This window comes from Ahaetulla prasina, chromosome 11 (assembly GCF_028640845.1).
Source record: "Ahaetulla prasina isolate Xishuangbanna chromosome 11, ASM2864084v1, whole genome shotgun sequence".
Taxonomy (NCBI): Eukaryota; Metazoa; Chordata; class Lepidosauria; order Squamata; family Colubridae; genus Ahaetulla; species Ahaetulla prasina.
Window position 1 is genome coordinate 20,744,713 of NC_080549.1, and position 25,829 is coordinate 20,770,541.

A 25,829-nucleotide genomic window follows, 5' to 3' on the forward strand; every position below is an offset into this window, starting at 1 on the left:
CTGGGCCCCGACACGGAGTAAGAGAGCGCGGGAGGAACGTGGGAATGCACACGCGTGTTCGGCAGCCACTATCCCTCCTCCTCCGCCTCCGCACTCACAGTCGAGGTGCTTCTTCTTGGGGCCCATGACTTCGTGGGTGGTGGCCTTGCAGACGGCCTTGGCGATGGCCGAGCCGGTGACGCTGTGCTGCGCCGCCGTGATCCGGTCGGTGATCGACTGGCCCGACATGACGGCGACGGCGGCGGCGTTCCCTTCCCAGCTCGGCTCCGGCGGCCCCTCAGCAGCGGAGGACTTCCCCGACGGCGCAGGGCGGCAGCAGCAGGAGGAGGAGGAGGAGCGGCGGCGGCAGGCAGGCCGCGGGGCGGAGCGCCGCCAAGCCCGGCCCAGCCGCCGTGCAGCCCAGGCTGAGCCGAGGGATGGCTCTGTCCGCTTCCTTCCCTCCGGCCTCTCTCCTTCTCCTTCTCTTTCGCTCTTCTCTCGCGGGCAACGACGTCGACGCGGCTCCCGGCCGGCCAGACCTCCGCCCCGTCCGGCCTGTCGGCGCCGCCGCCGCCGCTGCCTCCTCACCTCAGAGGCCCGCGCCCGCGCCAGACAAAATGGCGGCGCGTCATGTGACCGGCGGGCCGCGACGCCTCAGGCCGCTGGCCACGCCCCCCTCTCCGCTCTCCTGGCCCGGCCACGCCCCGCGCGCGCGCGCGCGCCCCGGGGGGGGGCGGGGCCAGGCGTTCGCTTTTGCAGCCTGCGAGGCTCGATCCGGCCGATGTTGGCAGCCGCGCCGAGACCCGGGACGGGCTTTGGGGGTCCCCGCAGCCTCGGAGGAGTCCGGGCCAGGCGAGGCGGCGCGCAGCTTGGGCTGGGCTGCTGCAAAACTCCCGAGCCGGGCGGCTCTCCGGCTCTTGGATCTGGGCAGCCAGCCCGGCGGGAGTGCTCGGTGGGCGGCTGTCTGGCTTCGCCCCTGCCACGGGGAAGGAATGGGTGGGTGGGTGGGTTGCTGGCGGGGATGGGCTGACTCTTCTGGGCGGCTGCATTTGCACCCCCGATTGGAGGAGATGAAGGCAGCCGTCCTTTGTTGGGGGATCTGTTTATGTGCCTGGAAAAAGTGCAATAGATTCCACGTAGCAAAATGGAAAGACTGCAGCAGCCACGCCGAGAGAAAGGGAAAGATGCCCCCCCCCCACGAATGCAGTCGAGGGAAGGCTTTTGCCCAGCAGCGGTGGGGGGGGGCTTTGGAAGAGGGGTCCTTAAGACGGCCTGGGTTCCAGCTGCGCGCCCCTTCAGGTGGCAAAACCTGCCCCGCTAAAATCGCGCCTGTGCATTCAAGCAGGGTCTGTGAATGCAGTTAGGTATGCTAATGAAGGTGAAGCGATCTGGTATTTCACCTTGGAGCTGCTGGAAAAAGGGATTAACGATCATTAGTGGCATTAGCGACGCTGACCGTCTCCCGTAGGATCCGCCTGGCTGATCCAATCTGGCAGTCCGTCGCCCGGCCTTCGGCGCAAAGGAGTGAAAATGTGGCTCTGCGGCTTCGTGAGGAGCTCAGAAGAACCACCCTGTGGGGCTGGTTAGCATCCCGAAGGCAGCTCCCAACCTTTTAATTAACTTGTAGGGCTGAATCTTTAACTGTCCTTGCCTCTTATGTGCAGATTTTATGTGAGCAAGGTGGGCAGATTCTAAATGAGACAGACAGTGAATAGAATAGAATAGAATTAATAGAATAAAACAGAACACTTTGTCATTTTGAATGTACACTAATCGGCATACATTAAAATGAAATTTTGTTGCATACAGCTCTCAAAGGGTTACCACCTCCAATATACACTGCATAAACATGACAAAACAAATACAAAATTATGCATCATATACTCACATGTATGACACAGAGAAACAGCACACTCTAGTTCGGATGTATACAAGTACATGGTGAGAAAAACAAATCTTGCAAGCTAACCAGATGAATGGCATAGGGAACAAAGATGATGGATGGATGGGGGGGGAGAGAGAGAGAGATTGATAGATATATTGATAAAGAAGATAGATAGATGATAGATGATTGATAGATGATAGATAGATGGATGGATGGATGGATGGATGGATGGATGGATGGATGGATGGATGGATGGAGTATGATTGCTCAGTTGTTAAAGATGCTGAGCCATTTTGTCAGCTGAAAGCTGATAGCTGGGTTCAGTATCCGAGCACCATGCAACAGGGTGAGTTTCCATTACTTGCCCCAGGTCTTCCCACCTAGCAGTTCGAAAGCATGCAAATGCAAGTAGATAAATAGTACCACTTTGGTGGGAAAGTAACAGCCTTCTATGTACCTCAGCATAAAGTCATGCTGGCTACATAACCATGGAAGTGTCCTCGGACAATGCTGGCTCCCTTCAGCTAAGAAACAGATGAACATCATCCTCAGACACAACTGGACAGGGGAAACCTTTACCCTTAAATTTTAGACTAGGATGGATGGATGGATGGATGAGGGCTCCTTGGTGCTCTCTGAGCTTGGTTGTTTTCTTGCAGACGTTTCATGACCCTAACTAGGTAACATCATCGGTGCTAGTAAGGATTAAGATAGATAGACGGTTTATAGATAAACTGTTGGCTCAAACACAGTAAATTGGAGAGACCTTTTGCTGGCCATCCATGTGAGCCTCAGTACAGTACAGTGAATTCAGCTTCATCCCGTTTGGTTTTGGCTCCTGTGCAAGGACGGGTTATTGGTGACCATGCTAGTGCCAATCGCCCACAAATGCTTGTATTGAGAATACAATGAGAGCTTTGACCAGGCTTCCAGACTCCCAACTGCATCTGGAAAAAGCTGACTTCAGTACACCCTGCGCAAGAATAGGATCTTTTTGTTTGGCTGTGAAACTGTTCATCAGAGTCCTCAGCTATGAAGCAAAACAAAAGACAAAAAAAACCCAAAACCCTTTTCAATCTAAAGTTGGAGAGACGCTGACCATTATCCCTTTGGAGAACGCTTTAAAATGTAATGTTTTAGGGCCGAGGTTAGATAACATCGGGGGATAGAAAAAGCAGTTTCATTTGCAGTTTGTTTTTTAAAAAAACACATTCCTGGGTATATTTCCATCTAATTTGGTTGCAGTTTAATGATAACAGTAACAATTTTGGTGTAAAACTGGATGAAAAAATAACCTGCACTCGAATGTCACTTTTCACAAGATTTTAGATAGATAGATAGATAGATAGATAGATAGATAGATAGATAGATAGATAGATAGATAGATAGACGATAGAAAGAAGTAGACACATAAACAAACTGTTGGCTGAGGTCAGCTCAGCTTTGAAATTGGTTGCCAACTGAACCATGAATGGTTAACCATTGAAAGCACTAAATCTCGAGAAGGAGAGAAAGAAGAAAATTAACTCTAGACTGGTGCAAGAAATTATAATCACATGCAGCTTACTGAAGAAAAAAGAACCGGGAACACCTTGCTGGTTTTCTCAAGAAGTACCAAATTATAAATTATTAACTCGACTATAGGGAAAACCTTGGAATCAGGATGTTTCCTCAGAATTATGTATTGTCATCACCGGTGATGAGAGCTACCAGGATGTGATTCAAACCACAATCTGGTTAAGGTCTGACTTCCTAGTGTGCTTTTGAGCTGTGGCTTTCATCTGCCTAAATTTTGATCAGATCTAATGCTGTTTAGCTTTCTTCAAATCATTGGGGTTAGCTAGATACTGCCACCTGCTGTGACTCTATGCTGAGAAATTGCTGCCCAAACAACATATAGTTTCATAATTCTCTGCATAGATCGTGTGCTTTACTGTATGGTATACAATGGTTGGCTACTAACTTACAAGTATGTCAACTTCAGGGAAATCTTGGTGAAACTTACAATTTAGGGCAAGTTGTGTTCTTCAACTGATATTCTCAACAGTAGCTTCACATGCACAAGTAAAGCTTAGCTGTGCAGCTGTTTATAGGAAGGTAATAGGCAGACGCTTCTCTGTCCAAATCAAGTAATTCCAGAACTTAGTGCAAAGACCTATACAAAATATAACTTGTTTCCACTCCTAAAAGAGAACATTTATCTGAGGCATATACAATGGCTGATTTCATGGCTAATGCACTCAGTTGCTTTGTATTATGGGTCAACCAATGTCTGAACAAAGATGTTATGCAACAATTGCTTTTGTCATTTGCAGAATTTTAAGTGGCACCCAGAAATCATTTGTTCATAATCCTCACTTTCTCACTGTTTTCTTTGTTTGTTTCTTACCACAAAAGAGATAACGATGAGAGAACTGCCAGTGCCTTTTTAAAAAAAATCTAGCATTAAATTTTTCAAGGTTATCATATCATGAAAATTAATTAATTATTAACAATGACAATAAAGTTATTAATTATAACTTTATTGTCATTGTACGTATATACACAGTATATCCATACAATGAAATTCCCATAACACCCAAAGACCAGGCACAACATACATAACAATCCCCAAACAAGAAATATGTTGGAATCTTCAAATTTGTATTTGTGTTGTGTCTTTCTTTTCCTCTTCCAGTAATTATATGTGGCTGAAGTTTCTTCCCCAACAGGCTGTTCTTTTAGTAACCACATAATAAAACGTGGATGTGTGAACTAGCAGCATTCTCTAAATTTTACATTGCCACCTTTATCATCTCTGGACACAGCAATAAAGCAGGGTCTTGCAAAACAAATTGCTTGTTTCTTATGGAGGACACAATGGACAGCATTGCTTTAATTTACAGCATTTTCTTATAGCTACATGGAGAAGTATGGAGAAAATTACTAAAAATAAAAATTCACTCCTTTTCCTGAACTGTGCAGTTCTTAAAAGGGCCTTTTCTGAGCAGTAAACCTAAAGGAATGGAACAATGGTTTATTTCCATTGATTATTAATAACGGACATGTGATACATAGTGGTTAAGTACCAGGCTAGAAACTGGGAGACTGTGAATTCTAGTCCCACCTTACACATAAAGCCAACTGGGTGATTTTGGGCCAGCCACTTTTTTTCAGCCCTAGGAAGGAAGCAATGACTCTTGACCACTTCTGAAAATCCTTGCCAAGAATCCTGTCCAAGCAGTCTCTTGACAACTGGACAAGCATAAGGTGTACCAGAGAATCTAATCCTAATTACATTATAGCCACTGGAGATATGAAAAACAAAGTATTTCCCTACATTCTTTCCATTAATATTTCATTGAAATGTTTTGATGGTAGATGGACAAAATTACAATTATTTATCTTCTATCAAATAGAATAAAATAGAATTTTTTATTGGCCAAGTGTGATTGGACACACAAGGAATTTGTCTTGGTGCATATGCTCTCAGTGTACATAAAAGAAAAGATACGTTCATTTACAACACAAATGATGGTCAATATATCAATATAAATCATAAGGATTGCCAGCAACAAAGTTACAGTCATACAGTCATAAGTGGAAAGAGATTGGTGATGGGAACGATGAGAAGATTAATAGTAGTGCAGATTTAGTAAATAGTTTGACAGTGTTGAGGGAATTATTTGTTTAGCAGAGTGATGGCCTTCGGGAAAAAACTGTTCTTGTGTCTAGTTGTTCTGGTGTGCAGTGCTCTATAGCGTCGTTTTGAGGGTAGGAGTTGAAACAGTTTATGTCCTGGATGTGAGGGATCTGTAAATATTTTCACGGCCCTCTTCTTGATTCATGCAGTATACAGGTCCTCAATGGAAGGCAGGTTGGTAGCAATTATTTTTTCTGCAGTTCTAATTATCCTCTGAAGTATGAGAACAATAAAAAATGCAGATGTTTTCCTTGTGATAATGCTTCCAATATGAAAGGATGACTAGGGTGAAGCCAGGAATCAAATGGATGATGAAGACCAGGGGTGTCCAACCTTGGCCACTTTACGACTTGTGGACTTCAGCTCCCAGAATTCTTCAGCCAGCTTTGCTGAGTTGACATCCACAAGTTGTAAAGTGGCCAAGTTGGAGACCCCTGATGTAGACCCAGTGAGCAAAATACAACTGGGCCCACTTTCACTATAGTTTGACTCTATGTAAGCAGTGTGAAACCTGTAAACACACATATTTTATCTCTTTATTAGATTTATAGCCTGATTTTTGTCTGGCCATCCAACGGTCTTATGGGGGATCAGACTTCATCTTCCTTTTATTCGAACAATCACCACAGTGGGATCAGAGAGAGTGACTGTCCAAGAAGGACACGTGGAGTTACTTCAGTGGTGGGTTTCAAAAATGTTCACTACCGGTTCGGTGGACGTGGCTAGGTGGGGGGGCATGTGACTGAGTAGGCGTGGCCAACTTGACGTTGCTCACACCCACTCAGTCACATGACTCCCCCATCTAGCCACACCCACAGGAAAAGGTAGGATTTTTTTTTGAATTTCCACCTATCTATCCCTCACCCTCCCTATGCCAGTCGCTCCCATTTCCCCTCCTTTAGTGGCCCCAGCCCTAGCCCCACTTCCTCCCCCCCCACTACATCTTTGTTTGGGCTGCTTACCTTCCACGGCAGCTGTTCCAGAATCCAGAAAGCAAGCTGATTGGAGTTTTCAGCAGCCCCCTGCCAGCCGCTGCTGCTGGTAAGCGGCTGGCAAAGAAGCCCCCCAGGCTGCAGGCTGCCAAAAAGTACCGGTGGAAAAAGTTGCTGCCATCGCCACCATGTTCTTCACGCATGCGCATCCCATTGGACTTGCAAGGCAATGGGATGCACATGCGTGAAGAAAATGGCGACAAACATGGCGGCTGGGGCAAGTGAGTGGCAACTGGAGGATGGGTTTGGGGCCATGGCCAACCAGCCATCACTACTGGTTCGGCGACTGGGGCCAAATTCCCATCACCCGTTCGTGTAAACTGGCTGAATACCACCTCTAAGTTACTTCCAAATAGTTTATTGTTGTCTGAAGGTTGAATCATGGCAATTGGATTTATAAGCCTAGTTGCCATGACTCAACTTCCAGACAAATTTACCTGGATGACTGACTCTTCGACATATTTGCCTTTGCAATAGTGGTGAATATCTGTAGCTCGGGGGTAGGATGAGGGTGAAGGTTCATTTCCCAAGCTTGTGGGTTGGTTTCTGAATATTTCATTACAAGCTAGGTAACATCTTCAGTAGAGTTTAGAGTTAGCCTAAACTCCACTGAAGAGGTTACCTAGCCTGTTAACAAAACGTTTGTAAGCCAACCCAGAAGCTCGGAGAATGAACCTGAACCCTAATATTCGTCTTTAATCTCATTCACCTACAGACAGAATCTTGCCAGACCAAAGCAACTATCCAAATAACTATAAATATAGTATAACTATAGATATTCTCTGTGAATTGCTTGGGATTGCTATGAATTGCTAGAAATTGCTAGCCTTTGCCTTCTTGCTGCCTACCAGACATTCTAAGCTCAGTAGCTTCTTTCCCCTCAGGCAGATAGCCCCTCCCACCTGGGAATCCAGGTTACATTCCACCACACCAAGGTCAATTAGGGAGCTCCCACAATTGAGAGTGAACTTGACTTGGGTCTCCCACTCCTGGTCCATCACCTTGACCGATTGCACTGTTCTTGGGAGCCTCACAGTTTTTGTGATGATGATCATATTACAGGCGTATTGTTCTGCTCTCTGGGATTAACTAACATGGATCTGTTAGATATTTGGTTTGCTTCCCTACCTCTCATTGTGCAAGGAAAAAGGAAGCGAACATTTCAGCAAGCAGTAGTTGAGCAATTGTATTGCTAAACCTTAACCAGAGCAGAAGTTGGCTGAAGACATCTTGACTTGGCTGCTGAGTTAGATCCTGATTGCAGCATTATTTGCTGAAGACACATAGTTGAGACAAAACATACCTTGCAGTTTGTTCCCCCTCCCCTTCAAGTCAACAAGTGCAACTTTTTAAAGACACTTGAGAAGAACTCCCTCCTCAAGTCCAAATGATGGACAAGTCCAAATGCATTATTTCTTGATCTGCTCTGGGGCATGGTGGTCTTTCCTGTCTGCCTCTGACGATGTTTATCTCCTACCTGGTCTCTAGTCTTTCCTGCTGTGCAGAAAGATGCAAAGTGATATTTTAGGGTCACAGATGATCCCTAAAAGTTTTGAGTGCAATCCCCAGAAAGAGCCAGAAGTAATAAACAAGTTGTATTTGCTAATGCAACAAAAGGAGAAAATAACAAAATAACAAGAGTTGGAAGGGACCTTGGAATCTTTTAGTCTAACCTGCTGCTCAAGCAGGAAATTATACCGGGGTGTCAAACTCGATTTCATTGAGGGCTGCATCACGGTTGCTTGGCCTTGGATGGCTGGGTGGGCATGGCCAGGGTAGGCATGGCCAGCTCAACATCACTTGTGTCGGGGGCGCCTGTGGTGGCCTGAGCACTCTGCCAGCGAAATTGGGCTCCTCTTGTGCCTCGCCTGCCCTCCTCTCCGCAGCCGGGCCCCTCCCATCTCCTGCTATCTGAGCCAGAGTCTGATAATGAAGAAGAACGGCCTGGCATGCCTCCAGCCCCCAGCCCTGGCACCATGCCCGGACAGAATGAGCAAACAAACCTCCCTCCTACAGCGTGTGAGCACAAAGCCAGCCACGAGCTAGAATTGCCGGCAGCAGACCAAGCGGACGGAAAGACACAGTGGACGGATCCCCGCTTCCGGAGAATGGAGAGGCGACGTCAGCAAAAGGAAGGGATGGGGCAGGCCTGGATAAGTGCTGAGTCATGGAGCCACACCCCATGGCCTATATAAAGGATCTGCTTTTTGGCATTCCTTGAGTCAAGAAAAGTCTCATCTGGTTGCTAAAGTCACACCTTGGATTCCTGCCTGCCCTGAGAACTCTGACAGGAATTTGGCAAAGCTGCAGAGGCTTCGTGGCCACGCTTGATACAGACTTCCCAGACCCGGCCGTCAGAGGAGTGGTGGGACACGACAGCTCCCGAGCACTGTTTTCGGCTGCGACAGCCTCCTGCAACCCTCTGCCCCCTAAAAGGGAGCTTGGGGGAGCTGCAAGCTCCGTTTTTGCTGGCAGAGGCACGGCGGGTCAATCCTTCGCTGTTTCCAGGGTGGCCCTGTGGGCCAGATCTAAGCACCCTGTGGGCCGAATCCAGCTCACAAATCTTGAGTTTGATACCCCTGCACATTACAATTCTGGACAAACGACTGTCCAATCTCTTCTTAAAATCCACCAGTGATGGAGCACCCACAACTTCTGGAGGCAAGTTTCACTGGTTAATTGTTCTCACTCTCAGAAAATTCCTCTTTAGTCCTAGGTTGGTTGTCTCCTTGATTGTTAAATAAATAACAAGAAGTTATGGTTTGGCATTATTGTGAAACCTATCATTCTTTTATAAACCATGATTTAAGGCTGAATTTGTAGCGCGATTCCTACTAATTTTTGCACAACAGTCCCTGTTTTAATTACAGTTTAGTTCAATATGTGCACTAGGTTATATCTGGTTTCGTGGATTTCGTGGATTTGTTTTTGGGATTTATCTATTGCTTCAGGCTTGGCTGTTCAAACTAAGCGATACTGTGGTTTCTTTGGTTTCATTTAGTGAATCTATGAGCCCAGCCACTGCAGATGAGATGGGTAACTCCAGCCAGTTTTGCTTATTCAATAAAGCACATAGCCACCAGTTCAAAATTACCCATAAAGTGTGCTTCCTGATTGGACTTGGCCATGGCTCTTCCTAATCATTGTGAAGCAACCCAACCACAACTTCATAATCAGATCAAAGGAAGTGTACAGAGAAAGCATGAAGGCAACGCCTTCCCTACCCGTTCTCTCCAGCATAGGCTTCAGAGAAAGCTCTTAAACCCTGTGTGATAAACACAATGTTCACATTGCCAACATTTTTTACATTTCAGAGTACCTGTTTCTGGACATTAGTTATAAACTAGGCAAAGATTTATTTTTTTGCCTTGTGTAACCGAATAACTGAGTTGGAAGGGAGCTTGGAGATCTTATAGTCCAACTCCCTTCTCGAGCAGGAGACTCTATACCATTCCAGTCAAGTGGCTTTCCAGTCTCTTCTTAAAAACCTCCAGTGATGGAGCATTCACAACTTCTGGAGGCAAGCTGTTCCTCTGATCAATTCTTTTCTGTCAAGAAATGTATCCTAGATCTAGGTTAGATCTCTGCTTTTTTTTTTTTTGAATTTATATCCCGCCCTTCTCCGAAGACTCAGGGCGGCTTACACTATGTTAAGCAATAGTCTTCATCCATTTGTATATTATATACAAAGTCAACTTTTATTGCCCCCAACAATCTGGCTCCTCATTTAACCTACCTTATAAAGGATGGAAGGCTGAGTCAACCTTGAGCCTGGTGGGACTTGAACTTGCAGTATTTGCAAGCAGCTGTGTTAATAACAGACAGACTTAGTCTGCTGAGCCACCAGAGGCCCCTTAATAATTAATGCTTAATAATTTTCCATCTGTTACTTCTTGCACTGCCTCAGGTGCTTTTGGAGAATAGGTGTCAATGTTCCAACGGACAAACCCAATCAAAGCAGGAACAGTCGAGACGATCCAATCTCTTAATGCAAAGCTTTATTGGGTACATCATTTCAGCACTGATGAAGTCAAAACCAGATCTAGCTAATTCCCACACAAAACCACATAATCAAAGTACAGGATTCTTCCTCTCCCCCATTAGTGCAGATCACATTGTCCAATTAAGTTTCATTGTAATGTTATGAGAAAAGTGCTGAAGTGTCCTTGAGTCTCATGGCTGTCTTCTTGATATCTGGAGCCTACGTTCCATCTCCCCCTTCCCTCCCCACAGTTCACTGGCAAGCTGAGAAGTGATAATGGTTGCAACAACAAAAGCGTACTTCAAAACTTGTCAATGGGCTGCTTGCTTAGCATCGTTGTTGGCCCTCTGTCTGTCTGTGTAACAACCCTCCAAATATTGGAAGACTGCTTTCATGTCATCTCTGGTCCTACTTTTTATTAGACTAGACAAACCCACTTCCTGTAACCATTCATCATCTTCCCTACTAATCTTTCTCGCTCTTCTCTGCAAAAATGATTAAGGGGCTGGAGGCTAAAACATAAAACACCTAGGAGTGGCTAACCAAGAGGAAGTCCCAATTTGATTCAGTGGTCACTTAAGGTTACAACGAATGATTAGCACTTGAGTTAGTACTCATAGTTGTGCTTCTTTCTTTATAATACTTTGGTAAAACCACACTTAGAATACTACATCCAACTTTTGTCGCCACAATGTAAAAAAGAACATTTCAGGAATTGGATATGTCTAGCTTAATGAAAAGAAGGACTAGGGGTGACATGATAGCAGTATTCCTATATCTCAGGGGCTGCCACAAAGAAGAGGAGGTCAAGCTATTTTCCAAAGCACCTGAAGGTAGGACAAGAAGAAATGGATGGAAACTAATCAAGGAGGGAATCAACCTAGATTTAAGGAGAAATTTCCTGACAGAACAATTCATCAGTGGAACAACTTGCCTTCAAAAGTTGTGAACGCTCCAACGCTGAAAGTTTTTAAGAAGAGATTGGACAACCATTTGTCTGAAATGCTACAGGGATTTCCTGCCTGAGCACAGGGTTAGACTAGACCTCCAAGGTCCTTCCAACTCTTGTTATTCTGTCTGGACTAAATTGAGGGATCAACGATGACCAAATAGAACAGTCAACATCTGTCAGACAACAACCATTGTAGTGTTGGAAGAAGTATCCATCTGGGTTCAGTTCCAAGTGGGGACAAAGACACTGGAAACATGGAGACTGCTTGGAAAGATGGTTTAATGGTGGTCAGGATCACATGGCTTGAGATCCTGAACAGAAAAGGGGTGAGATCTTGTGTGCTCCTGGCTTTATGCTTTTTCTGAGCTTTGAACTTTCTGGGGCACAGGAAGTGTATCCTGATTGGCTGTCAGACTCCCAGGGGGTGGGGGTCTTAGCTAGCCTTGCTGGCTGATGTAACCTTCCCAGGTGCCATGTGGTGAAATGGGTAGAGGCTAATCCTATCATGTCCTGAGGGCCATGTCTTAATCCCATCACCCTGGAGCTGAAGGTCTTCTGTGTTGTAGATAAGATGTCTTTTGTCTTTCTGGGGCTATTAACAAAGGTGGGGGCCGCTTTCCAAGAGCATGTTTCTCCTTTTCTCATCCAGGGAAATATATTCTGCCTTTTTAAATATTTTCTAAAATATTTCATTCTTCTAGGAGGGGGGTGGGTGCTAAATTCCTACAGTAGATAACAATCAGTAGCTATTTCCTACATTCTGAAGTAGCTGTAATGGGAGATTAATTCAGAATATAATTAATAACTGAAAGGGGATACCAGGTAGCCCAATGGGACCAGCAGGGTCAACCTGGAAAGCCTTTAGGTCCCTGTTAAGAACAACAAAGGCAAGAAAGCAACTTCAATGATCATTATATCCTGCTTAAATTTTCTCCCAAATGAGACAACTCTCTTCACATATTTCCTACTACCAGAGTTGTTCTCTTTACAAATTGTGCAGCCAGCTCACATTTCTCTCGTCCTCTTCCTTCCTCATTCCATATTATGCCAATGGCTCTACTTTCCTGATCTACAAAGCAAAATGCACATCAGAAAAAAGAAAACTTGCTTGACTGGTTAAAATAAATACCCTGAGCCCATGCAGCTTTGTTCTCCTTTTCATGGCATGAATGTTAAAGGAAACACTAACACACACACACTAAACCTATCTTTGAAAGTTTTGCTTGCAGCCTCCAATCACTAAATAAAGCCGAATGTTCCACTGTTCTTTATTCTTGAGCTTTCAGAGATAGGTTGAGATATGGGAACTCTCAAACTGCCTCTGAAAATTTAAATACAGTACGGGTAGTCCTCGACTTACAACCACAATTGAGGCCAACGTTTGTAAGCAAGTGAGCCATGCTACATTTTAGGATCTTTTTGCCCCAGTTGTTAAGTGAATCACCGCAGTTTTTAAGTGAATCCTGTGGTTATGAATCCCACTCCAATATTTCTTTGTTTTGTTCCATGTCCACTATAAGATCCCCTCTTCACTTTTTTACTTTTACTATTTTTTTACTTTTGCATTTCCAACATTCATCTGAAATACTTTTATACATTCTTGACATCATCTTACAGAAATTTTGTTTTAAATTATAATTTAGTGTAAATTTTAAACCTTTCATCCACATATTCTCCCATTGTTCAAGCATTATTTTATGCCCGAAGTTGTGTGCCCAATGAGCCATGCTGTGCTTTATATAGTCATTCTCTAAATTCAAATTCAATAACAATTTATAGACCTTGGCAATATTAGGTTCATCACTACCACACAGTTTGTTGTTGTTGTTAGTTGCAAAGTTGTGTCCGACCCATCGCGACCCCATGGACAATGTTCCTCCAGGCTTTCGTATCCTCTACCATCCTCTGGAGTCCATTTAAGTTCACGCCGACTGCTTCAGTGACTCCATCCAGCCACCTCGTTCTCTGTCATCCCCTTCTTCTTTTGCCCTCAATCTTTCCCAGCATCAGGTTCTTCTCCAGGGAGTCCTTCCTTCTCATTAGGTGGCCAAAGTATTTCAGTTTCATCTTCTAAAGAGCAGTCAGGGATGATCTCCTCTAGGACTGATCTTGCTTGTTCGCCTTGCAGTCCAAGGGACTCGCAGGAGTCTTCTCCACACAGTAGAATTTCCAATTCATTTTTCACAAAATCAAAGCCATAACTCTTTTTGATTTAAATCATTCTTTGAACTGCAAAGCAATGGCAGAAACGTCCTGATTCTAACTCCTCTTTAGAACTTAAGGATATGTCGCAAATGATGCTGCTGCAACCATGCCAGTTGTCAAGCATTTTGATCACATGACCATGGGATTGCTGCAGTGGTCATAAGTGTAAAAACCAGTCATGGCACCCAACAACTGCTAGAAATGGGCTACTTTTCCTCTTATGCATCCAGAAAAACACACATGGAAAACATTTGATTTCCTATCACATACCCCTCATCTCTTAATGAATTTCTAACCCTGTTTTGTGCAGTGCATTTCGATCGATGTCTTCAACTTATTATTGGGATCAGAATTATTTTTACTAAGCAAGGCAGTTTTTAGGTGAACCGCACCCCATTTTACAACCTTTGTTGCCATGGTTGTTAAGTGAATCACTGCAGCTGTTCAATGACTCAGGTGGTTGTTTAATGCAGGGGTCCCCAACCTTGGCAACTTTAAGCCTGGTGGACTTCAGCTCCCAGAATTCCCCAGCCAGCTTTGGGAGTTGTAGTCCTCTAGGCTTAAAGTTGCCAAGGTTGGAGACCTCTGGTTTAGTGAATCCAGCTTCCCCCATTAACTTTGCTTGTGAGAAATCAGCTGGGAAGGTTGCAGTTGGCAAGCACTTTATTCTGATATGCTTCAACATCTTGTCTATAGAGATCCTCAGTTATCCAGGTCATGGTTGCCCCACAGGTGCTTTTTCAAGAGGCAACTGGATTTTCCTGAAGGCTCCACACCCATTTGCACCATTCAGGTGACCCTGAGGACATAGACAAACCTCCAAGTGGCCTCAACAACTCCCTAAAAGAATGCAAATGACCAGCTGTCTGCAAGGAATATAAATCCTTCCATTCCCCACCATCCAGTCAGAGATGAAGAAGCTTCTTTGGATGAGAAGTGAAACGTCTTCAAAGAAAAACCAAGAAATTCCAGTTGCCTCTTGAAAAAAGCAACTTTGGGACTACAACCATCATAAATACATGACAGTTGCCAAGCACCTAAATTTTGATCATGTGACTGTGGGATGCTGGGATGGTTTTAAGCATAGGACCAGAGGCAAGTCCCCTTTTTCAGTTCCATTGCTACTTTGAACAGTTGCTATGATTGGTTGTGGTTCAAGAACTTGCCCCAAAGTCTGACCAGCTAATCCTCCATACAACATTGTTTTTGAAGTTGGAAGTTCAGACATAAATAGTAGTAAGAAGAGCGTGTTCTATTGGATGGCACCAAGATCCATGTAAGCCATCCTATGTGGGATGAACTCACCTTAGCTCTTACCTCTTGAGGGCACAGAGTAGATCTAGTCTAGAACTAGGCAGATAGGTATCCCTAGTAGAACAATGCTTCCAAGAGTCTTCCTTTGGTGTCCACCAGCCTCATCACATTTTGGGAATAACCCAGTGGTGAACTGTAAAATTTGTTACTATCGTGGCTTGGTGGTGGTGGGTAATGTGACTGGGTGGGCGTGGCCAACTTTCTTTTTTTTACTTTTAAAAGCATTGTTTCTACAAGCTCTTTGGCTGAAGAGGTTGTAAAAAATGCTTTTAAAAGGCTCTGATGATCCCAGCTGAGTTGCCTGATGATCAGAGGCTTTTCTTTTCTTTTAAAAGCATTTTTTTTTGCCTTTACAGCTGAAGAGATTGTAAAAAAAAATGCTTTTAAAAGCCTGTGATGATCGGGCAACTCAGCTGGGATCGCCAGAGGAAAAAAAGCTTTTAAAGGGTTCTTACAATCCCAGCTGAGTTGCCTGACCGCCAGAACCTTTTAAAAACATTTTTTCTACAACCTCTTCAGCCAAAGAGCTTGTAGAAAACATGCTTTTAAAGGGTTCTGGCGATCAGGCAACTCAGCTGGGATCGCCAGAGGAGCCTTTTAAAAGCTTTTTTTAAGACCAGCAGGAAAGGACAGCTTTTTCCTGAAGGAAGATGCAGATATTAGCAACATTTTCACTGTTTCAATTTCAGCCTGCAACTCCACTATTGCAAGCAAAGGGAGAAAGAGAAGACAAGAGGTAGCAGCCCAAATTTAGACTGTTGCATTAATAGATGCACATTGAAAAGTAAAAGCGACTGTTGAACCAGAACCCTGATTATATGAGAGAGGGGAAGGGAGAAGAGAGGAGAGAAATTTAGCAAAACTAGCTATTCCCAATAAAATATCAAAGAATTCATATTTTTGTTTATTTGATTAGGGGAACACTAAATCGGAAGTAAATATTTTAATGCTAAATATTTCAGTCAGGTTCATTCCAAGAATTCTTAGCATTAGTGACACTCAACAAAGGAACAAAATCTCAAGTACTGATCCAGGAATATCTGCCGAGGGGGGCCAAAAAAAAAAGAAAAAATCAAGAGGGAGGTTGCAATGCACATTAAAAAGGGACAAGACTTTCTATACACAATCATAGCCCTCGTTGTTATTTTTTTGACCAAAGACTTCCCTGCAGAAATCCAGTAGGATTGCCAACTGGAAACCATAAAGTGGCTGGCATTTTCCTCCCTGTAGCACAGACACAGCCTTTTGGTGGTCTCCAAACATGGTGGAGTTAGAAAAATAGCTTAACAGTTTCCCAAAGTTTCTCTTGAAAATGACAACATGGAAGCTTGTGAATGCAGCTTACGTTCAATTTAAGGCAATTCTGCCCAAGTGAGGAGACAATAGCAATAGCGCTTAGACTTGTATACCGCTTCATAGTGCTTTACAGCCCTCTCTAAGCGGTTTATAGAGTCAGCATTTTGTCCCCAACAATCTGGGTCCTCATTTTATCAGCCTTGGAAGGATGGAAGGCTGAGTCAACCTTGAGCCAGTCGGGCTTGAACTCCACATAGTTGTCAGAGTTTGCCTGCAATACTGTATTCCTAACCACTGTGCCACCAGGGCTCTTACAAACAGAGAGACAAACAAAGGGATGGATTTTACTCTCCGAAGATGAGTTCCACTGGCAAAAAGAAGTGGTATATTTACACTCTTGGATTTAGTCAAGAAAATGGCAAACATTTTATATCAAAAAACCTAAACCTTCCCTCCCCCCCAAAGTTACTTTCCCTAACTTCTAATATTTAGCCCTTAATTTGCTAGCATCAATCAGTACCAGCTGCTATAATAGATCTAGCTTCTGTTAAGTAGCCAGGATGTAGGAAAAAACAGTCACAAGTAACTACAGTGTTTAATGTTGACACTGCGAGGCTTTTGTTCCTGTTAATGTCCAAAGAAGCCAAGTTCAGGTCTTAAAATGGGTACCATTCAGATCCTCACTGGAAGAAGCAATGAAGGAAATGACTAAAGGATGCCCTTCCAATCAACCACATCCCAGTCTTTTTATGGACGATCCACTTCTTCCATGACTCCATCCTCACAGCACGAGGAAAGCAGCCATCAGATCTCTTCTTCTGCTCTGCAGTAATTCCAGTCTCTGCTCCATCGTTCAAATGACCTGATTTTGGTGTGCAAAAATAAAAATAAAAAAACCAAGCTAACCAAGGAACCAATCCATGCCTTCTCCCCTTCACACTTTGGATTGCCTCTCATCTGTCCATTCCTGTTTCGTATTTTGCAGAGCTTGAGTTCTCTGCTCGTCTACCTGAACGTAGTCCACACGTTGTTCTTCAGAGAAGAAAGGTTTCTGCAGAATGAAGGTAATAAAATGTAAATACAAGGATCTTAGGAAAATGCTAGAGTTACATCACTTATCCTCTTATCAGGCAGCAAAGCCTAGGTTCACATATGAAGGTCCAATTAAACTGATTTATTATTACTCATGTCTATGTATAGGAATCTTCTCAACTAACAGTTAGCACCTGCTTGGAGTTGGTTACTGGTCTAAGGTTTAAGTGAGGTTGGACTTTGTTTTCTGGCTACACAGGGATTCTAGGCTGATTCCTCTTTTAACTCTACCCCCAGGTTCTGCCACTCATTCTCCTACTACATCTCTCCTCTTTCACATCCTTAGTGGCTTCCACCCACCCCCTCAGCTTGAAGATGAGGAGGACATCAATTGGAAAGAGGAACAATCACATTTCAACTTGTCCCGAATTGTCATCTTGTCCCTCAGTCCAGAACAAATCAAGGGAATCCGTGAACTGGAGAGCCATGGAAAAAAATTTGGCTTTAGATGAAAGAAAATGTAATCTCCCACATATGTGCTTTGATGGGTCAAGGTCAGAACGAATTTCTACTCCAGAGAGTTTAAGATATGCTCTGTTGTGGGTGCATAAACCAAATAGAAAGATAGCTACTTCCTCCTGTGGAAATTGCTATTAGGATGGAGAAATTCCTGCTTTCTATAATTTTTGCATTTTTTTTAATGGACAACTTTATTTTTTTATCATTTCCCAACCCATTTTTAATTATTTCTGCTTAGAAGTCTGCATTTACATTTTCATATCCTGTATACACACACACAAAACTCATGCATATTTTGCATGCAATCTGTCCCAACATACATTCATGGATTTGGGAAACACTTCAACCCAATATGTATTTTCTTTATTTCACAAAATGCATTTAGGAGAATTCTACTGCAATCTTCAGAGAGAATTGGATTTTTAATTCTTGAACTGGTCAATGGTTATGAACCAGTTCAAGAATTAGAGGAGGACTGGACAAAAGTTTTCCTTACTCCCTCCTGATGTCCTACCTTCTGTACAGGAGACGGAGAAGCAGAATTAAAATCCAGTGCTAAGTAGTCAAGGTTAAACTTCTTTGGCGATTGGAAATCTCCATTATATGGAGATGTTGCTTGCTGGTGCTCCTAATAACAACAACAATGACAACAACATCAAAATCTTAAATTTATTTAAAAGAAGCAAAGATCATATAATGGCTCTGACTAGGTGGCTCAGTGGCTAAGAAACTGAGCTTGTTGATCAGAAAGGTCAATGGAAGCTGAATTTTCCTGTTTGTCTTTATTGTGCACAGAATTAATCTACTATAGACAATTAATGTTGGATATTGGTTTAAGTGTACATAATCCAATTGTTGTTTTTGAAGATAATCAAGCAGCTATTAAAATGGCAACAAATGTAGTTGTTAAAACGAGAACTAAATATACTGACGTTAGATACCTAAATGTAAGGCAATGTATACAGGATAATATGATACAACTGAAGTATTGTATGTCAGAAAATAATATCGCCGATAATTTTACAAAACCGCAGGATGCGATCAAACATAAAACATGTTGTGAGAGTTATGGGCTAAGATTATAAGCCATTATATATTGACCTGTCCAAAGGGGAGTATGTCAGGAAATTGTTATTTGCCTAACTAGTTGGCCAGGCAATATATAAACTAACTATGTATGTTTGTAGAAAGGCATGATATTGCTTTAAGGCTGTGCTGCATCATGCAAGCATCCTGATTGGTTGAGCTCTATAGCCAATGTATAAAAGGACTACTAAATTATGGCTTGTGGGGAATCTACAGGAACGCTACAGCATTGTAACCTAATGACATGCTGCAACTGTATATGTAAGCTTTATGATCATTGCTTGATCATGGCTAGTTACTGATTCCTCAAGATACTGACTGTTGTGAATTGAACTGTGTTTTGCCGAACTGAAAGAAGACCTTGTTTGTTGTGCAAGTCTACGTTTTGGTAAGTAGACTTGTTATTTGTAACATCCCTGGCTGGCTTTATATGTGTATGACCTGGAATTGTTTTTGGACTATGTCTTTGCCTTTCCCTAAAAGTAAAGGAATATCAAACCCCAGTTTGTCTGCAAGTGACTGTTATTGTATACAACCAGTCTCAGTCGTTTTCATGCGTAGGTTACTTTGCTCAACAGTCCACAACCTTGGCTGTGAACCCAGATTACCCTTAACAATGTGCTTGACCCCTCCCTCAGGCTCAGACTGGTCATCACCTATAGTTTCTTTGGAATATACAAAGGCAGTCCTCAACTTACAGCCATTTGTTTACTGACAATTCAAAGTTACAACAGCACTGAAAAAAGTGACTATGACTGTTTTTCACACTTACGACCATTGTAACATCCCCATAATGACATGATCAAATTCAGGCACTTGGAAATTGTCTCATATTTATGATGCAGCATCCCGGGGTCATGTGATCACTCTTTGTGACCTTGTGACAAGCAGAGTCAATGGGGGAATCAGTTCGTTTAAAACTGTGTGACTAATTTAACAACTGTAGCGAGTCACTCATACAACTAAGGCAAGAAGAGTCGTAAGATGGGACAAAATTCACTTAACACCTGTCTGGCTTAGCAACTGAAAGGATGGGCTCAGCTGTGGTTAGGATTACCTGTCCACAAAGTTCACTCTCAATGTGTTGCCTCTTGGAGAGACGGGCAGCAGATTAATAAATACATAAATAATATAGTGTCCCCTTGCTTCATTTTATGGCTGTTCATTTTGTGCCAGAAGGCCCCTGACCTGAAGCCTATCTCCACAAAGGCTGATGCTCTAGGCAACAGTTTTCTTAGTTTTCACACGTTGAATTTGAAGGGATAGATCTGATCCAAAAAAAGAGTGCAGGATCTATCTTTGCACTCCCCAAATGCCCGGCTGCATCTCTGCCTGATCTTTGTGATCATTTGGATCAGGGCCAGCTATGCCTGTGTGCACAACAGAGGTCTGTAAAACAGGAAAAAGCTTCCCTTATCGCTGTGTCAATTAAGCCTTGTGTTTTTCCAGGGAATTTCTTCAGTAGGGCAAAGGGGCACCCTCACCACACATCCCTCTCTGAGCGGTTCCGTTCATGTCGTTTGTCAAAAGGCGAGCAGAGAAGAGCTGTATGAAAATAATTACCATTTGAATGTAACTTCCTTCCTCTTCTCCGGAAACCGAAGCAGCAAATACTCTCGCTGAATTAATGCAGTCTCTTTCTGGAGAGATAAAGCTTGTTCGATTGCTAGAAGGGGGGAAAAAGGGACATCACCGAAAAAGCAAACAAAGAAAGACAAGAGGTCAGGGATGACTTTCCCCAGATGCCTTGAAATCCAGCCAAATCCTGACACTGTCCTGGCAGGGAATAAGCCGTCCAGAGCCCAGGAATTTGCATGAGCTATAAAAAGGGAACCATCTCATTAAGATGATCTCTATATATTATTTGTTCCTGCTATTCAATTTGACAATATGTAAAAATTGCCCAGCAGTATAGGAAAGCATAATACAAGCATAGACTTGTCCACTCTTGCCCACGGGCATCTGCAGGTGATGCTTGCCTTGCCTTGTATAGCTAGTAAGATTTTTGGGATGGAGATAATTGAATCACAAATGAAGGCGAATATACATATCCCAGGATAAAGGATCCAATCTGGGCCGATCACTGGGACCAGAGGTTTCGGACTTGTGCGGGAGCCCATCTTCAGGGAATTACTCTCCAGCAGAGTGAAAATGCACTCCAACCCAAGTTCAAAAGCTCTGAAGATAAAACCTCTAGTCCCGGTGACCGACTCAGATTGAATCCTGCATAATTTAATTAGGTACAAGTAGTCCTCAACTTACAATAATTCATTTGGTGACCGTTCAAAGTTACAACGGCACTGAAAAAGTGATTTATGAATGTTTTTCACACTTTCAACTGTCGCAACATCCCCATGATCACGCGATCAAAATTCAAATGCTTGGCAACCGGCTCATATTTATGATGGCTGCAGTGTCCAGGGGTCATGTGGTCACCTTTTGCGACTTTCTGATAAGAAAGTTGAGGGGGAAGTTTAGCGACTTTGTTACTAATTGAACAACCGCAGTGATTCATTTAACAACTATGGAAAGGAAGGTCGCAAAATGGGCCAAAACTCACTCAACACATGTCTCACATAAATTCACATAAATTTTGGACTCATAAGGGGTCCTTGCTGTTCTCTGAGCTCATTTGTTTTTTCACAGAAGTTTCATTACCCAAACTGGGTAACATCACCAGTGCTAGCAAGAAGTGCAGTTTGCTGTCAATTTATATTCTGGAGGCTTGCCTGTCAGTGTTGGTGGGGGGCAGTCTTAGAGATTCTCTGAGACCCCAGTTTCAGTTGGACTAATGTGAGCATCCTAGACCAAGTCAAGTTCAAAAATGCCAGGGCCTGGCATGCTAGAAGCTTGGCTCTTTGACAAACCCACCATCAATAGACACATAGACATTAACAACATCTACAGATTATGGCAAAAGAGACAATCACCCAGCCCAAAAGAGAACAAAAGAGACTCCAGCCCCTCTCCACCAGCAATCAGCACCCAGATCAGCATAGATTAACTCCAAGGTTAACTTCAGACCAACAATCAAGTGAATAGTATCCCAATCAAGAAACATCCCCAAAAAGCCAGCAGCAAACAACCTACCCAAAAAATCTCTAAGACCACGCCCACCAACCCTGAAAGGCAAGCCACTAGAATATATAGACCGACAGCAAATGATGTTTGAGCTTTGAAGCAGTAATGTAGCAATTCATTCACAGTAATTCAAAATTAGGTTTTGTTTACGTAATTAATCTGATTAATCATAATTAAACTTAAGAGTGGAAAAACAGGACCGAAGCAAATTTCAAAACAGCATTCCCTGGGCTTAGTAATCATTTTTTTTTGTTTAATCAAAAATCAATACTAACCTAAGAAATGAAACTCACAGAAAATGGTCTCTGTCTGCTTTTCTTATGCTCTTCAACCTGTTGACATTTTAGGTAAGGAAACTGAAATCTCATAAGAGTTCAGCTTTTTTAAAGGCATTTTTAAAAATATAATTTGGGGGATTCTAGGCCCCCTTCAGACACATCAACCGCGATGGTGGCTGACAACTTCAGGAGTTGCAGTCCTAGATACTGATAGGACCAGCTGCTAGGATATAAAAATAAAAGCAAACTCCACTCCCTTCCTGATGATGTTACCTAGTTTGGTAATGAAAAGTCTGCAAGAAAAGCACCAAGCTCAGACAAGGACTCCACAGTTGTTGTCCTCTTCTTCCTCTTCTCCTTCCCCTTCTTTTCCTCCTCCTCTTCTATTCTGCAGACCCCACTCCCATCTAGCACTGATGTCACTACCTAGTTGGGTAATGAAATGTCCACAAGGAAAGCACCAAGCTCCACTGTGTTTCAGTCTGGAGTCATCTCCAACCAGATAACCCCCAGCAGGGTTTAGAATGTCCAAAATTGTCAGCCATATCCATTCCTTTAGCACATGGCTCCTTTTCCTTCGCAATATATAATAGCCCTTGAACTATTTTATACATGGTGACAGTAGCTATTATCTTTTCTGCCTTTCTGGATGGTGTCTGGCCCAGCAGAAAAGCTGGAACTATAAGATAGTCGCATATCTGGCTTTTCAAGAAATTTCCCCACCCATCCAGTCTTCCAAGATGTCAGAATGAAAAAGAGCATCAGGATCTCTGTCCAAGATACCAGAGGTGTCACCCTAATTTTTATATTACTTTGGGAAGGAGAGGCCCAACTTTTTAAAAGAAAACCACTTACAAAATAGCCTTTTAGTTATCATGCGCTTCTCAGGCATAGAAAATTCAAGATATATATTGTTTTGAATTCCTGATGTTTGGAAGCCAATTTATTCCTGGAATGTTGGAATGTAGCAAATGCTTTCCTGTCTCTTATTTTTATGGCAGGGAGGAGTTCCCTAAAAGTGTAAGAATGTTTTTTGGGAGATGCAATTTACCATACTCATAGCAAAAGAGTATGAAATACATTTCTCTTAGGAGTCTTAAACTTTAAGCAGGCTGCTATGATAACTCAAAACCTTTGGAATGAAAAAGGTGGGTGTATTTTGGAGGGCAGAAGGAGTTCATGGTTAAAACTGGATCTACTGTAGTTCAAACATTGTTAACATGGATGGAGGGGAGATCAACCTCTCTGATTTTCATCCAGGTTTGGTCACCACAATATAAAAAAGATGTTGAAAGAGTACAGAGAAGAGCCACAAGGATGATTAGGGGGCTGAAGGCGAAAACATATGAAGAACAGATGTAGGAATTGGGTATGGCTCGTCTAGAGAAAAGAAGGACTAGGGGTGACCTTAGCAGTGTTCCAGTATTTGATGGGCTGCCAGAAAGATAAGGGGGGTGTCGTGTCCCACTCCTCCGCTGACGGCCAGGTCAGGGAAATCCGAATCAGGCTTGCCTCTGCAGCTCTGCCCAAAGTCCTAGCAAAGTCCTCAGAGCAGGCAGGAGACCAGTAAGTGACTTCAGCAAGATAAGTTCGACTTTGCCTGACTCAGAGACTGCCAGAAAGCAGATCCTTTATATAGGCCATGGGGTGTGGCTCCATGACTCAGCACTCATTAAGGCCTGCCCCTCCCTTCCTTCTGTTGCCTCCGCCTATCCAATCTTCTGATGCGAGGGTCACTCCAATCAGCTGTTGTTGGAAGTAAACTTTCCTCAGGCTCACATGCTGTGGAGGAGGGGGAGGGGTCTAGCTGCTCCGTTTGCCTGGGCATGGAGCCAGGGCTGGGGCCGGGGGGTGCTCCCTCCTCTGAGCCTGCTTGGGCATGGAGCCAGGGCTGGGACCGGGAGGTGCCCCCTCCTCTGCAGCTTGTCTGGGCATGGAGCCAGAACTGGGGCCGGGAGGCATACATTCCTCCATGTTCGGGAGCAGATAAGCAGACCCCAGCTGCGGTGAGAGCGAACAAGACACAACAGGGGGCAAACGATTTTCTAAAGCACCTGAAGGAAGGACAAGAAACAAATGATGGAACTAATCAAAGAGCAAAGCAACTAGAACTAAGGAGAAATTTCCTAACGGTGAGATCAATAATCAACCAGCGGAATGGCTTGCCTTCAGAAGTCGTGGAAGCTTTCAAGAAGAGACTGCATAGCCATTTGTTGAAATGGTATAGACTCTCCTGCTTGAACAGGAAGTTGGACTAGCTGACATCCAAGGTCCCCTCCAACTCTGTTATTCTATGTCTTACTGGATATTTGCAAGATGCCATCTAGGGACATCGTCCTTGTCTCATTTTTGGAATGGAGGGATTTTAAAAATGTTGTCATGGCAGTAGGATCAAGGAAGTTCTCATCCTTGAGTTTCCTTCCTCTTGAAAACCCTGACATTACTCTTTGAAAAAGTTGATTTGGGGATTTTGAGGGTGAGTATGAGCCACGTTGGCCCCCTTACAACTCTAGGAAGAAGACTACTAAATACAGTCATGGCACAGAGTACCAGAATTGTGATTGGCACTGCAAAAATTGGTAATGGAAAAACGGCAGCTTTTATTTAGCCCACGTGAATCCATATCTTGGATCAGAAGGAGCAGATCCAGGTGATGGCCCCATGCTGTGATTGGCACTAGAGAGTCATGCCAACTGATAGGCAAGTTTGCATCTTCATAGAAAAAAATATGGAAAAGCAAGAATTTCAGAATTTTTCTTAAAATCATGCTATATATATTGCATCTTTCTCTGACCTGGTTAAGATGGGGTGCAAATCCAATCAACAAGTGTGAATCCAACCCTTTGTGAGTTACTCAATCCAGAACCAGACAAACAGCAACTTGGCTTGATGTATCAACCCAATCTGTGACTTCAATGGGTGAAGCCACCTTACCAGAGGCCTCTCCATTGAGATTAACCATCTGTCCTTGTCATAAGTAAATTCTACAAAGTCCAACAGGTTTTAATTCCAACTTACTAAGGCACAGTCCATGTCCTGGTTAAGGCAGAATGTTCTCTGATGGTGGAAAGGTTTCGCAGGTCCAGCGGAGGCGGTCGGACTAAGGGTGAAAGAGAAAACATCTGATTCACCAGAAAACAGGAAGAACTTCAACATGTTCAATTTAATTCAGTAGCTGTACAACAAGTCCATTCCTTGACTTACAACTTCAGTTACGAAGACCTTGAAAAAAGTGCCTTATGACTTGTACTCCCTTTTATAACCATTAAGTACCATGTAGTCATATGTTTGCAATCCGGGCATTTACCGTATATACTCAAATATAAGCCGATCCGAGTATAAGCCGAGGTCCCCAATTTTACCCCAAAAAACTGGGGTAAACTGGGGACTCGAGTATAAGCCGAGGGTGGGAAATGAGGCAGCTCCCGGTGGGGGAAACCCTCCCTCCCTCAGCCGAGAAGGCTGACGGCTCCCCCGCCCCGCCCTCTCACTGCACCGGCAGGGCTTCCCCGCGCTAATGCAAAAGCCCGCCAAGTTTGCGCCATC

The 25,829-nt window shown here is 43.6% G+C and overlaps 2 protein-coding genes across 9 annotated transcripts in view; both read right to left on the reverse strand.

Annotated features, from left to right (window-relative positions):
• Positions 1–595, reverse strand: part of LOC131205160 (phosphatidylinositol-binding clathrin assembly protein-like) — a 43,966-nt gene extending 43,371 nt beyond the window's left edge. For 5 of the 6 annotated variants that reach the window (XR_009156729.1, XR_009156728.1, XR_009156727.1 and 2 more), the window contains exon 1: positions 99–595. Coding sequence is in view for 2 of the 6 variants with exons in the window: in XM_058197124.1 (XP_058053107.1) it covers positions 99–228 (130 nt within the window). In the remaining 4 variants the exon portion in view is untranslated. The remainder of the gene's footprint in view (positions 1–98) is intronic. The other variant, XM_058197125.1, reaches the window with a different exon arrangement.
• A 15,042-nt stretch (positions 596–15,637) lies between these two features.
• GAB3 (GRB2 associated binding protein 3) overlaps positions 15,638–25,829 on the reverse strand; it is a 102,925-nt gene continuing 92,733 nt past the window's right edge. The window contains exons 7-10 of one of the 3 annotated variants that reach the window (XM_058196539.1): positions 25,302–25,383; positions 20,488–20,590; positions 18,353–18,466; positions 15,638–17,338 (exon numbers count right to left, since the gene is read on the reverse strand). In XM_058196539.1, coding sequence (XP_058052522.1) covers positions 17,222–17,338; positions 18,353–18,466; positions 20,488–20,590; positions 25,302–25,383 — 416 coding nt within the window. In that variant the 3' untranslated portion in view covers positions 15,638–17,221. The remainder of the gene's footprint in view (positions 17,339–18,352; positions 18,467–20,487; positions 20,591–25,301; positions 25,384–25,829) is intronic. The other 2 variants (XM_058196538.1, XM_058196537.1) reach the window with 2 other exon arrangements.